Below are 13169 nucleotides of genomic sequence, written 5' to 3'. Positions count from 1 at the left end.
AAAAAAATTATAAAAACATTTTTTACTTTTAAAAATTTTCCAATTCACTGAAAATTCATTATTTTCAAAAAATGTTTTTATAATTTTTTTAAATTTTGACCTCGAATATCTTTAGAATAGTTAGATTAATGAAAAAAGTTAATAAAACCTTTTTTGTGGACCAATCTATTTCCTACACGAATATGTCTTGCGCGTTTGATTATTATAATTTTTCAGTTTGTTACAAAATTAAGAACAAAAAACGATTTTTTAAAGATTTTCTCGATTTTCCGACCACAAATATGTATCTATTAAACGGTTAGATAAAAGAAAAAAAGTTTATAAGGCCTTTTTTGTAGAGCGTTCAATTTCCTACAAGAATATGTACAGAAATTTGCTAAAAAGTCAATTAATAAAAAATGATGTAAAAATGGAAAATTGCAAAGCGGAGCACCTTCTTATTATTATAAAAAGCTCATATTTGTGTGTATATTCTAGAGGTGTCTAGCAATCGATTTTTCGGAGTACAAAATCAAAAAAAAAAAAGAATTTCAAATTTTTTGACCCACCCTAATAAGTATAACCGTTAACTGTTAAATTTGTTCCTGTAGATTGTTTTTTTTTTTTTATTTTTGTTTCTTTCTCCCCAAAATGATTCGAACTTTATTTCTTCACATTTTTAGTGTTTACCAACGAAAAAAGACTTCTTGGTATACATTAGTACGATTTGAAATTTTTTTATGAACTCAAACTTTGAACTTATAAGTAAGTTAATAGATTATTATGAACTCGCATATTCCTCTTTATTCTACACAAACCGTTTTTGTAAAAAAAAAAAAATTAAAGAAAATGAATATGAATACGTTACATTTGCGTTACGTAATTTATGATGTTTATCGAATTGGATTACCATTTGTTTTTTTCCAGACTTTATTTCTGTGATGAATAAAACGAATAAATAAAATTAATAAACTAAAATGCCATTAATAAAGATGGAAAATTCTGTAGTATATCTTATGATGCTAATATTTTAATTACTTTCTTTTCTAGGAGGCCTCACCCCTAAACACATCCCAACGCAATACAAGTAATCCCAGTTCCTTAAACAACTATTACGAAAGCCTCCGCAATAATGTGATCACTCTATTGGAGCATGTTCGTATTCCACCAAATGGGGTTGGCCCACCACCACCAGGCACTGGCGGACTTTCATCATCATCTTCAATGTCATCGGCTGCAAATCATCACACATATTCTCATGCATCCCTTATACCCCCGGGACCATTGACCACCGCTAGTATTTCACAGGCTCAGTCTATAGCTGGAATATATGGTCCCCCACCGCCACCACTGCCACCTAGTGCTGAAAAAATTACCCACCACCATCATCCGCATCATCATCCACATCATGAGCACTTTGACAGTTATATTTCCAAATTACAGTCGCTGTGTGTTCCGGCGGATGTCTATGCGCTGCCAGACGATAATCGTCCTGTATATGATACAATGAAATCATCTATGCACCAGGACTATACTGTACTACCAACACCCATTTAAAATAAAATTAATAAAAAACACATCTAAACCCAGTTATAATGTAATGTATGAGTGTGTGTAATTTTATAATAAAACAATAATTGTAAATATTTAAATAAAAGAAAAAGTTTAGTTTTAATTTTGTTTTTAATTTAAATGAATTTTGAAAATCGAACTGCAAGTCCTTGCATAATAAACAACCACATAAATAAACGAATAATAAAATTGTAAATGTTAAAAATCCGTTAATTGTAAATATAATATTATAACAAAAAAACGAACAAAATATTTTATTAAGTAATTATTACAGGTATTATTTTTTATTTAGAATTTTAAAAATAAACTTAAAATAACAACATCGGTATTGTACATTTCAAGTTATAACAAAATAATCAAATAATTTATTGCATAATGTTTATGTAAGATTTTTTTTTTGTAAAAATAGATAAGTGTCAATTAATCAGTTACTTAGTTGGCATAAATAAAGAAAAAAACAAATAAACAAACATTTCTGCATGATGACTTGTAAAATTAAATAAAATAAACAAATTTCTAACTCGAAACTTGTAAAAAGCTAAAAACAAAAACAAAAAAAAAATAAACAAAATAAAAGATTGTTCTGTTTATTCGAATTTAATTGCAAGGCTCCGGATATAGGTTAACTATTTAAACGATAAAATACATTATAGCTAACATTAGTTTTAAGTAATCTAATTAATTAGTTATTAAATCAAAGAGTAAAAGATAATGTGATTACAATTTACAAAAAAAAAAAAATAAAAGAAACATTTGTAACAACTTTTTTTTTATTTTATTAAATTTTAAATTATAAAAATAAAATAACATTTTTTTTAATTTTCGTTAGCATTTTAAATAGGAATACAAAATCAAAAAAAAAATGTATGTTTCTTTTATCGAAATAAAAATAATGTTGTAAGATTAGCGATTAACAAAAAAAACTGATAAGAAAAAGGTGCAATATGCAATTTATAAATACATGTATTTAAGCTTTTTATGATTATTTGTTTTTGATTTTTTTTGTTGCTGATAAACTTAAGTATTATTATGCAAAAATATATTTGTTTAATGTTACACACAATACAATTTATTATTACTATTAGGAAATAAAAAAAAAAAAAAAAAAAACAAAACAAAATAAAACTGCTTATCTACTTTAAATACGCAAACCAATGAAATGTGAAGAAAACAGAAAATAAATGTTATGTTAAATATCTTTCAAAGTAAGAATAAAATGCATTTTTATTTAATAAAGTGAAAACGAAGCGTGTCGCCTTCCAGCGTTGATGAGGGAGATCTTATTTTAAAAAAGCCGAATTTCAAACAAAAAGTATGTTTGTAAGATTTTGAGGAGTTTTCATCGTAATCTAGATCACAAACCAGATTATAAAAACTGCTTCAAATAGGAGCAAAAAAATGGAATGAAACTTTGCGTTCTGTAAAAACGTGAATTGATTAGAATGTAATTCACATAGCATCGCTGTTTTATAAAACTGGCATAACTCAAAAATCTTAATTCTTAAGAAAAGCTGTTTTAAATTTCCAAGTTTGTCAATTTTCCATTCTATTTTCATATTGAAGAAAAAGAATCAGCTGTGTTATAGGATGCAAATCTTTTAAATTTATACTGAGTTTACAAAAATAAAGAATGTATTGTTACCAGTATATTGGCATTAATAATTCAGTTATGCCGGTTTTCTAAAACAGCGAAGATAGGTGCAAGAATAATAGTACCATTGAAAAGCTTAAAACAAAAGCTTTAAGCCAATGCTAAGAACTTAAAAATTCGTTCACTTTGCAAAGATCCAATAAACATAAACGACATTTTCTCCTTGAATAACTAATCAGCATACTTTAACATTTTTCATTTTTTCAAATGATTTGAAGTTTTCCTGATAGCTTTTTCCTAATAAATTTTCCTGATCGCTTCAACTGGCCCAATATAGCTTGTTTTCACTGGAGCCCAAATAAGATAATTTCGTAAAATATCTCATTTAAATTTGAAATTAGAACTGACATAATTTGCAAAATTAAAATTATCTCATTTTGTAGTGGAAACAGATTATATTATCTGTTGCGCAATATTTCTAATATTTACACTTAAACTTAGAAATACGAATTTCTTCATGGTGGCGCCCCGGACATGTTCCGGTCATGAACGGCCGTGTCCCGGACATGTCCTAGATATGTCTGGGACACGTCCGGGACATGTCCAGGACATGTCCGGGACATGTCCGGGACACATCCGGGACATGTCCTGGACATTTCCCGAACGTGTCCCAGACGTGTCCCGAACATGTCCCGGACGTGTCCCAGACATGTCCCGGACATGTCCCCGACGTGTCCCGGACATGTCCCGGCCGTGTTCCGGACATGTCCCGGATGTGTCCCGGACATGTCCCGGACATGTCCCGGACGTGTCCCAGACATGTCCCGGATGTGTCCCAGACATGTCCCAGACGTGTCCAGGATGTGTCCCGGACATGTTCTGGACGTGTCCCGGATGTGTCCCGGACATGTCCCGGACGTGTCCCGGACATGTCCCGGACATGTCTCGGACATGTCCCGGACGTGTCCCGGACATGTCCCGGACGTGTCCCGGACATGTCCCGGACGTGTCCTGGCCATGTCCCGGACGTGTCCCGGACATGTCCCGGACGTGTCCCGGACATGTCCCGGATGTGTCCCGGACGTGTCCCGGATGTGTCCCGGACATGTCCCGGACGTGTCTCGGACATGTCCCGAACGTGTCTCGGACATGTCCCGGACGTGTCTCGGACATGTCCCGGACGTGTCCCGGACATGTCCCGGACATGACCCGGACGTGTCCCGGACATGTCCCGGACGTGTCTCGGACATGTCCCGGACGTGTCTCGGACATGTCCCGGACGTGTCCCGGACATGTCCCGGACATGACCCGGACGTGTCCCGGACGTGTCTCGGACATGTCCCTGACGTGTCCTGGACATGTCGCAAAATGTCCCGGACATGTCCCGGACGGGAGACGGACAGAATCCCGAAATCCGAAATCCAGAAAACCCTCAATCCCGAAAACCCAAAATCCCGAAAACCCAGAATCCCGAAAACCCAAAATCCCGAAAACCCAAAATCCGGATTTCTGGACGGACAGAATCCCGAAATACAAAATCCAGAAAACCCAAAATCCTGAAAACCCAGATTCTCGAAAACCAAAATCCCGAAAACCCAAACGAAAACATGTCCCGGACATGTTCCGGACTTGTCCCGGACATGTCCCGGATGTGTCCCGGACATGTCCAGGACGTGTCCCGGAAATGTCACGGACGTGTCCCTGATATGTCCCGAACGTGTCCCGGACATGTCCCGGATGTGTCCCGGACGTGTCCCGGACATGCCCCGGACGTGTCGCGGACATGTCCCGGACGTGTCCCGGACATGTCCCGGACGTGTCCCTGATATGTCCCAGACGTGTCCCGGACATGTCCCGGACATGCGGCTTTGATGCGTTAGGTTTAAGCCACTTTTTAAGCAAAATTGGTAAATTCTTGTCGAAAATTTGAAGGAAAACAGTGAACGGACATGTCCCGGACATGTCCCAGACGTGTCCCGGACATGTACCGGACGTGTCCCGGACATGTCCCGGACGTGTCCCGGACATGTCCCGGACGTGTCCCGGACATGTCCCGGACGTGTCCCGGGCGTGTCCTAGACATGTCCCGGACATGTCCCGGACGTGTCCCGGACATGTCTCGGACGTGTCCCGGACATGTCCCGGACGTGTCCCGGACATGTCCCAGACGTGTCCCTGATATGTCCCGGACTTGTCCCGGACATGTCCCGGATGTGTCCCGGACGTGTCCCAGATGTGTCCCGGACATATCCCGGACATGTCCCGGACGTGTCCCGGACATGTCCCGGACGTTTCCCGGACGTGTCCTAGACATGTCCCGGACGTTTCCAGGATGTGTCCCGGACATGTCCCGGACGTGTCCCGGACGTGTCCCGGACGTGTCCCGGACATGTCCCGGACGTGTCCCGGACGTGTGCCGGACATGACCTGGACGTGTCCCGGACATGTCCCGGACGTGTCCTAGACATGTCCCGGACGTGTCCCGGACATGTCCCGGACGTGTCCCGGACATGTCCCGGACGTGTTTGAAGGAAAACAGTGAGCGACAATATTGAAAATGCAACAACTAATTTGAGGGTCTCAAACGGCAAATTTTGTGTCCCGGACATGTCCCGGACGCGTCCCGGACGTGTCCCGGACACAAAATTTGCCGTTTGAGACCCTCGAATTAGTTGTTGCATTTTCAATATTGTCGCTCACTGTTTTCCTTCAAACACGTCCGGGACATGTCCGGGACACGTCCGGGACATGTCCGGGACACATCCGGGACATGTTTGGGACACGTCCGGGACACGTCCGGGATATGTCCGGGACGTGTCCGCTCACTGTTTTCCTTCAAATTTTCGACATTTTCCAAATTTGAAGAGAATTTACACATTTTCGCTTAAAAAGTGTCTTAAACCTAACGCATCAAAGCGTGGCTTATACCAAAATTTGCTGTTTGAGACCCTCGAATTAGTTGTGGCATTTTCAATTTTTTCGCTCAATGTTTTCAATCAATTTGAGTGTTGTTCCGCTAACTTGACACGAATTTACCAAGTTTCGCTTAAAAAGTGGCTTAAACCTAACGCATCAAAGCGTGGCTTAACCAAAATTTGCCGTTTAAGACCCTCGCATTAGTTGTTGCATTTTCAATATTGTCGCTCACTGTTTTCCTTCAAACACGTCCGGGACACAGTGAGCGACAATATTGAAAATGCAACAACTAATTCGAGGGTCTCAAACGGCAAATTTTGGTTAAGCCACGCTTTGATGCGTTAGGTTTAAGCCACTTTTTAAGCGAAAATTGGTAAATTCTTGTCGAATTTGGAAAATATCGAAAATTTGAAGGAAAACAGTGAGCGACAAAATTGAAAATGGCACAACTAATTCGAGAGTCCCGAACGGCAAATTCAGGTATAAGCCACGCTTTGATGCGTTAAGTTTAAGCCACTTTATGGAGGGTGCCTCGCTAAGTTGACACGTCAAGGCAGCGAAACATCACACTTTTTAATGAAAACAGTGAGTGACAAAATTGAAATTGTCACAATTAAATCGAGGGTCCCGAACGGCAAATTCAGGTGTAAGCCACGCTTTGATGCGTTAAGTCTAAGCCACCTTTTAAGCGAAACTTGGTAAATTCGTGTCAAGTTAGCGGAACAACACTCAAATTGATTGAAAACAGTGAGCGACAAAATTGAAAATGCCACAACTAATTCGAGGGTCTCAAACGGCAAATTTTGGTATAAGCCACGCTTTGATGCGTTAGGTTTAAGCGAAAATTGGTAAATTCTCTTCAAATTTGGAAAATGTCGAAAATTTGAAGGAAAACAGTGAGCGGACACGTCCCGGACATGTCCCGGACATGTCCCGGACATGGCCCGGACGTGTCCCGGACATGGCCCGGACGTGTCCCGGAAATGGCCCGGACGTGTCCCGGACATGGCCCGGACGTGTTCCGGACATGTCCCGGACGTGTCCCGGACGTGTCCCGGACATGTCCCGGACGTGTCCCGGACATGTACCGGACGTGTCCCAGACATGTCCCGGACGTGTCCCGGACATGTCCCGGACGTGCCCCGGACATGTCCCGGACGAGTCCCGGACATGTTCGGACGTGTTCCGGACATGTCTCGGACGTGTCCCAGACATGTTCCGGAAGTGTCCCGGACGTGTCCCGGACATGTCTCGGACAGGTCCCGGACGTGTCCCGGACAGGTCCCGGACGTGTCCCGGACATGTCCCGGACGTGTCCCGGACATGTCCCGGACGTGTCCCGGACATGTCCCGGACGTGTCCCGGACATGTCCCATACGTGTCCCGGACATGTCCCATACGTGTCCCGGACATGTCCCGGACGTGTCCCAGACATGTCCCGGACGTGTCCCAGACATGTCCCGGACGTGTCCCGGACATGTCCCGGACATGTCCCGGACGTGTCCCGGACGTGTCCCAGACATGTCCCGGACGTGTCCCGGAAGATAATTGCGAAATTGCATGTCCCGCACATGTCCCGTACGTTAATTTGAAAAAAGATTTTTCTTTCGGTTTTAAAATAAGTAATTTTAAATTTAAATTACTATTTTAAGCACAGTTTTTAACAAAGATATGCCATTTTTAAAAATCATTTGATCCATTCTTACTGGTGTATAGGCATATTTATAGTAAAAAAAATTGCAGGTATTTGGTGGATAATGTTGATAAAAGTCTTTAAGATTCTAAAAAACAACCTCTTCTCCTAGTACCTACTTATAGTATAGTATTTTATAATACCCAGAAAATTCTGACGGATTTATGTAATTTTATTTATAATAAAAAAAAATACCCTCCAATAAACGAATTTTACAAGATTTAAATCAAATAGATATTCAACTTGAAGATATGTTGAAATGCATTGCATTACATTCAAATCAACATGACAGTTTCATTTATAAAAAATCTGTTATTTTTATATCCCAACTTTAATTTCTACAGCAGTTTTGCATTAAATTTGTCCTGCCAACCTTTCAAATTAAATCAACATTTCAATTCTTCAACACATTTTACCCCTAAAAAAAATCACAAAACAAAAAGAGCACACTCATGTTCACTGTCTACACATTTTTTTCAATGTTTTTTTTTTTCTCTGCAACTTGGCATGAACACACTATAACGACTCCCAGTTTGAATGTCCAGCAAAAGGGGCCTTCGACAAAAATAAATTGTCACATCATTAAGTGGTGACAAAAAAAAGACAAGCACCACACACAGAAACCCTTCTTGTAAAACAAAGTTCTTTGGACTCACCCACATATTTTATGGGATGAGCTGCTGAAGAACCCTCTTATAAAATGTTCATCTTGTTTTCGGCACGGTTTTTCTGTCCATCCGCAAAATGAATTAGATAAAAAAGAACAATTCTACCATCCTTGAATGAATGCTCTAATTACCACATGCACCAAAAACTTGGATCATCCCCCCAGGGGAACACGCCTAGAATATTTCTACCCGAACCAGTTCTCGCTTCAAGAATATTCCTTTATCTTGTTAAGGCTACAAGTATAAGCAAAATTGGTAACATTAATAGTTGGTCATTAGGTGGAATACTTTAGTGCAAATGATCTGCCATTATTTGCTAATAACTCACTGGGCGTGTGACTTATGTGGTGCAATTAGTGGAACCATTTAAGAATAGAACATTTTTATACCCATGACCAAAAACGCACCCACAGAACGTGCTTTCTTGAAATCATAATTGACGTTATGAAGAGTTTGAAAGACTCATGACTCATGAACCTTGTCACAGATGCAGGCCTAAATTCGTTTTGTACATGGCTACAATGGACAGGACTCATGCAGGGATATGAATTGAAGTAGAAAAACTTGTTCACTCAAATTTGTTTATTTATCTTTGGGTATTGATGGAGAAAATGACCTTAATCAATGGAACACGGCACAACAACGGATTGACATTCGGTCCCATGTGACTAGATCTCATTTACGCAACTATTCATACGAACTTCGCATGTGTGGTCATAGTGAGCCCTTCAAGAATCTTATCGCAACCCTCAAACTATAGTCAAGTTATATCCGAAGTTAAGGCATTCAACAAATAAGAAGAAATTGTATTGCTAAAGTCAGTTTGACAGAGGTTAGCAGGGACTATAAGGATGAAGGATGTTTCCAATTTTTTTTATTTTTCGTTTCCTTTCTTATGAGTGTAAAGCCAAGTGTCCTGCAAAATGGATATAAATAAGATATGAATGGTCAAGTTGATGTGTCTGGGGCATTTGGGAATAATAAGGATTTGAATATTTTATTTCGCATTTCTCTAAACATGGGTGCAGCTTTAGTCAAACTGATATATAGAACCTTTGACAGTCGGACTTATATAAATAAATTGTAGGAAATTCTTTTACTAACATAAATGATATATGGATATTGGTATTCCAGAATCCACTTCAATTTAAAGAAAAAGCACACACAGTAAAAAAAAAAAAGAATATGATAAGAATGAAAGACCGCACAAAAACCACGTTGTACCAGTTAAAACTCCATTGGTCTTGCCAAAAAGCAATTAGGAGAGAAAATTCCCATTTATATTTTCTATGTTGACCGCTCAAATGCAAGACGCCAATTATTCACGGATAATCTAACCCAAAATGGGACGTTAATTACGACACGTCATTAACATGAATGTGCTTACTCTAAGGACATTTTCAACAGCCATTACCATTACCATCATCACCCAGTGTGTGGTCAAAAACAAATATTTTTTGTGTGTGAAAAAAAAAATCAGTTGATTAATTGTTTTTGAAAGTTGAAACTTTATTTATAAATGATTGAATTTTTTAAAGTTAAGTTTTTGCATTAAAAAATGTGAACTTTTTAGATTGAAGTCGTAGGTATAATATGGAATAATCCAACATTAAAAAAAAAATAAATCTGATAAACAAATTGATAGAATTTGACGCTTTTCTTCAATTTTCAGCAAGCAATAAATAAAAGCATATACAGTGTCCGAAATAAGTATAAACACAATCATTCTAAAAATTTCAAAATGAAGTGGAGGCTAATTGACGTTAAAACCTAGAAAACCTAAAGTGAAATTCTCTCATTCGGTTTGACCGAATTAGTAAATTGATCAAAGCTGTAGGTAAAATATAAATATCTTTTTCTGTGCATTCACTGTTTTTCTGTGAGGACAAAACTTTTGAGGTTATCACATTTTATTTATTTGTTTGTTTTTTTTTTTTTTAATTTTTCTGTCGCTATGATGGTTAAATAACACTATTCAACAAGGTTTTTGCCACAAGAACTACAATATACTTTTCTAGTAGTTTTTGATGTGCTGAACTCGAATCTGAACTCAGAAAATTGTTATTGGCCTCCGTAATTTTGGCTGTTTTTGAGGTAATGTTTTTATGTAGGATAATTAATTATGAATAAATTTGTAACAGTGCCTATTAGAACTAGTTTTATTCTTTCAAAAAATGTTTAAATCTTTCCGATATCTCTTTTACTGCCAGAGATATTTAAAATTTAAGAAGCGGTCTTTGAATCAGAAACAACACTAGCCAACCAAATTAAACTTTTTTGCCACAAGAACCAAAATATACTTTTCTGAAGGTTTTTGGGTTGCTAAACTCGAATCCGCAATCAGAAAAATTCTATTAGGCTTCGTGCTTGAAATATTACCGTTATAAAATGCAAAAAAAGGTTTTTTTTATAACGGTTATTTTCAAGAACGGAGGCTAATAGATTTTTACTGATTTCGGATTCGAGTTCAGCAACCCAAAAACCTTTAGAAAAGTATATTTTGATTCTTGTGGCAAAAATTCTGTGACCAGTGACTTAAACTTTAGATTAAGTTTAGTTTCTCTTTGGCTTATTAACTGAAACTTAAGATATCTCGAGCAATAAAAGAGATATCGGGAAAATTTAATCAGTTTTTAAAAGAAGAATATCTTTTCTTATAATTACTGTTACAAATTTGTTTATAATGAATTACCCAACATGAAAACAGAACCTCGAAAACAGCCCAAATTACGTTTGTTAGCATTTTATAACGGTAATATTTCAAAAACGGAGGCCAATCAAATTTTTCTGACTTCAAATTCGGATTCAGCACCCCAAAAACTACTAGAAAAGGATATTTTGGTTCTTGTGGCAAAAAAAAATTAAATTTTGCTGACCAGTGTAATTTGTCTGCACCATAAAAGTTGTAGATCATCAAATTTCCTTTCGTTTGGTGTAATTATGAAGATTATGCCATTTTTTAAACCGAAACTATGGAACTGAACAAAGCAGTCCAGATCCAAATTACAAAAACAAACAGCCTTAACCGATTAACACCCATTTGAAGTTATAGTTCATTATCATTGATTAATGTAAACGTTTAAAAAAACTGAATTGGCAAACATTTAATACTGGTGAATATAAAAACAAATAGATCTTATGTTTACTTGACAAATAAACTGAGCACAATAAATTCAAACATCAAAAGTTAACTGTGTTTAGGAAAAGAACGCACCACAATATATAAATTTGTTAAGAAGTGTCATTCGTTTTTTTTTTATAGGAGTGTTTTTACTTTTTAAGCAACAGCAAGAAAGAAAACATATCATATCATAATATACATACCAATACATCAAAGTATAAGATCGAAAATTTCAAAAAAAAAAATATGCTAAGAATAACTTGATTTTAAAATTAGAATCAAGCCTGCCTTTCGAAAAAGTTATAACTGACAGGGTTTCAGTACATTGAACAAAATTGAAAAAAGATCTAGCAAGCAATATAAAAGAAGTCTAATTTGATTTTACTACTAGCCCTAAATTATTGTTAACACTCAATTAAATTCTGACAGATTTTGAATTTTTAATGGCGACTTTTAATATTAAGGAAAGGATTATAGTGGAGTATCTTAAACTCAAAAAATGCCTATAATAGGGAACCCAGCCCCACAGCTCCGATTTTGATAATCTTTTTTTCCAAAAGGTCGCTACTTAAAAATACTTTAACCTCAATGGGTTAAAAATTGCCACTCTTGTCGTAATGTTGTTTAAAGTTGAAATTAAGATTTTTATGAACACATTTTTTCTCAATTTTTTTTTTTTTAATTTTAAAAATTAAATGATATCAAGAGATTTCATAAGTTATTAAAAAAAACTTTAAAGGGGTGAGGGATTTAACATCGCAATTTTCTCACGAATTAAATTCAAACATAAACAAATAAAAACAGAACCACAACACGTACAATATTGAGATACATTTGAAAGGTCCAGGGCAAAAACAACATTCCAAACTCCATTCCAACTCATTCTGAGAAAAAACGCAATATCAAACATTTTCCCCCCTGGACCCTTCATATAAATTTTTAAAAAGCCAGAAGCTTATTTCCTTCGTAAAATCAAAATCAAGTAAATCAAATAAAGTGTTTTTGAAAAACTAGTCCTCCAACTCAGAATTTTTTTCAAAATGTATGGTCAGGTCATAAAACATAAATGTATTTTTAAATTTTTTTTGGCATTATTTATTGTTAGTTGAATTCAGAAGAGTAAAAGCATTGAATAATTACAAATAGAAGTGGACACCCAGGGAAACTCCCGCTGTAAAATTGTCGTCGCTAGTATCGTGCGTTGAATTAAAAAAGCAAATCCAACAATCCAAAAGCAAAGCCAACAATCCAAAAGCAAATCCAGCAACCCAAAATCAAATCCTAAACAGCTTATACATATAGATAAAAGTTTTCCTATTTCAAAAAGTGGAGATAGCCTAGAGGATAAGGTGAATGTCTGTTAAGTTTACCTGCCCAGGTTCGAATCTGACGGGAAATTGAGATTTTTTTTTTTTTTTTTTACATTACTAGAATAAAAATTAATTAAATTTCTCAAAAAAAAATCTCCGCAAAAAAAAAAAATTTCAAATTTTACCGGTATTCGAACCTAGGCTAGTAGGAGTAAAAGGCATCGTCCTTGTTCTCTAGACTTCTTCTTCTTCTTCTTCCTTTTTCTCGGCGCTGTTATGATCTCGATGTCGAGGGGATCATAACTATCCCACGTAACTG

General features: G+C 37.0%; 1 protein-coding gene across 7 annotated transcripts in view; it reads left to right on the top strand.

Moving 5' to 3' along the window:
- LOC129910638 (uncharacterized protein DDB_G0283357) overlaps positions 1–1742 on the top strand; it is a 38699-nt gene extending 36957 nt beyond the window's left edge. For 6 of the 7 annotated variants that reach the window (XM_055988086.1, XM_055988088.1, XM_055988084.1 and 3 more), the window contains one exon: positions 1030–1742. In XM_055988086.1, coding sequence (XP_055844061.1) covers positions 1030–1536 — 507 coding nt within the window. In that variant the 3' untranslated portion in view covers positions 1537–1742. The remainder of the gene's footprint in view (positions 1–1029) is intronic. The other variant, XM_055988089.1, reaches the window with a different exon arrangement.
- Positions 1743–13169: the final 11427 nt, after the last annotated feature.

Source organism: Episyrphus balteatus, chromosome 2 (genome assembly GCF_945859705.1).
Source record: "Episyrphus balteatus chromosome 2, idEpiBalt1.1, whole genome shotgun sequence".
Lineage (NCBI taxonomy): Eukaryota > Metazoa > Arthropoda > Insecta > Diptera > Syrphidae > Episyrphus > Episyrphus balteatus.
This window is presented reverse-complemented; position numbering and strand designations above follow the sequence as displayed.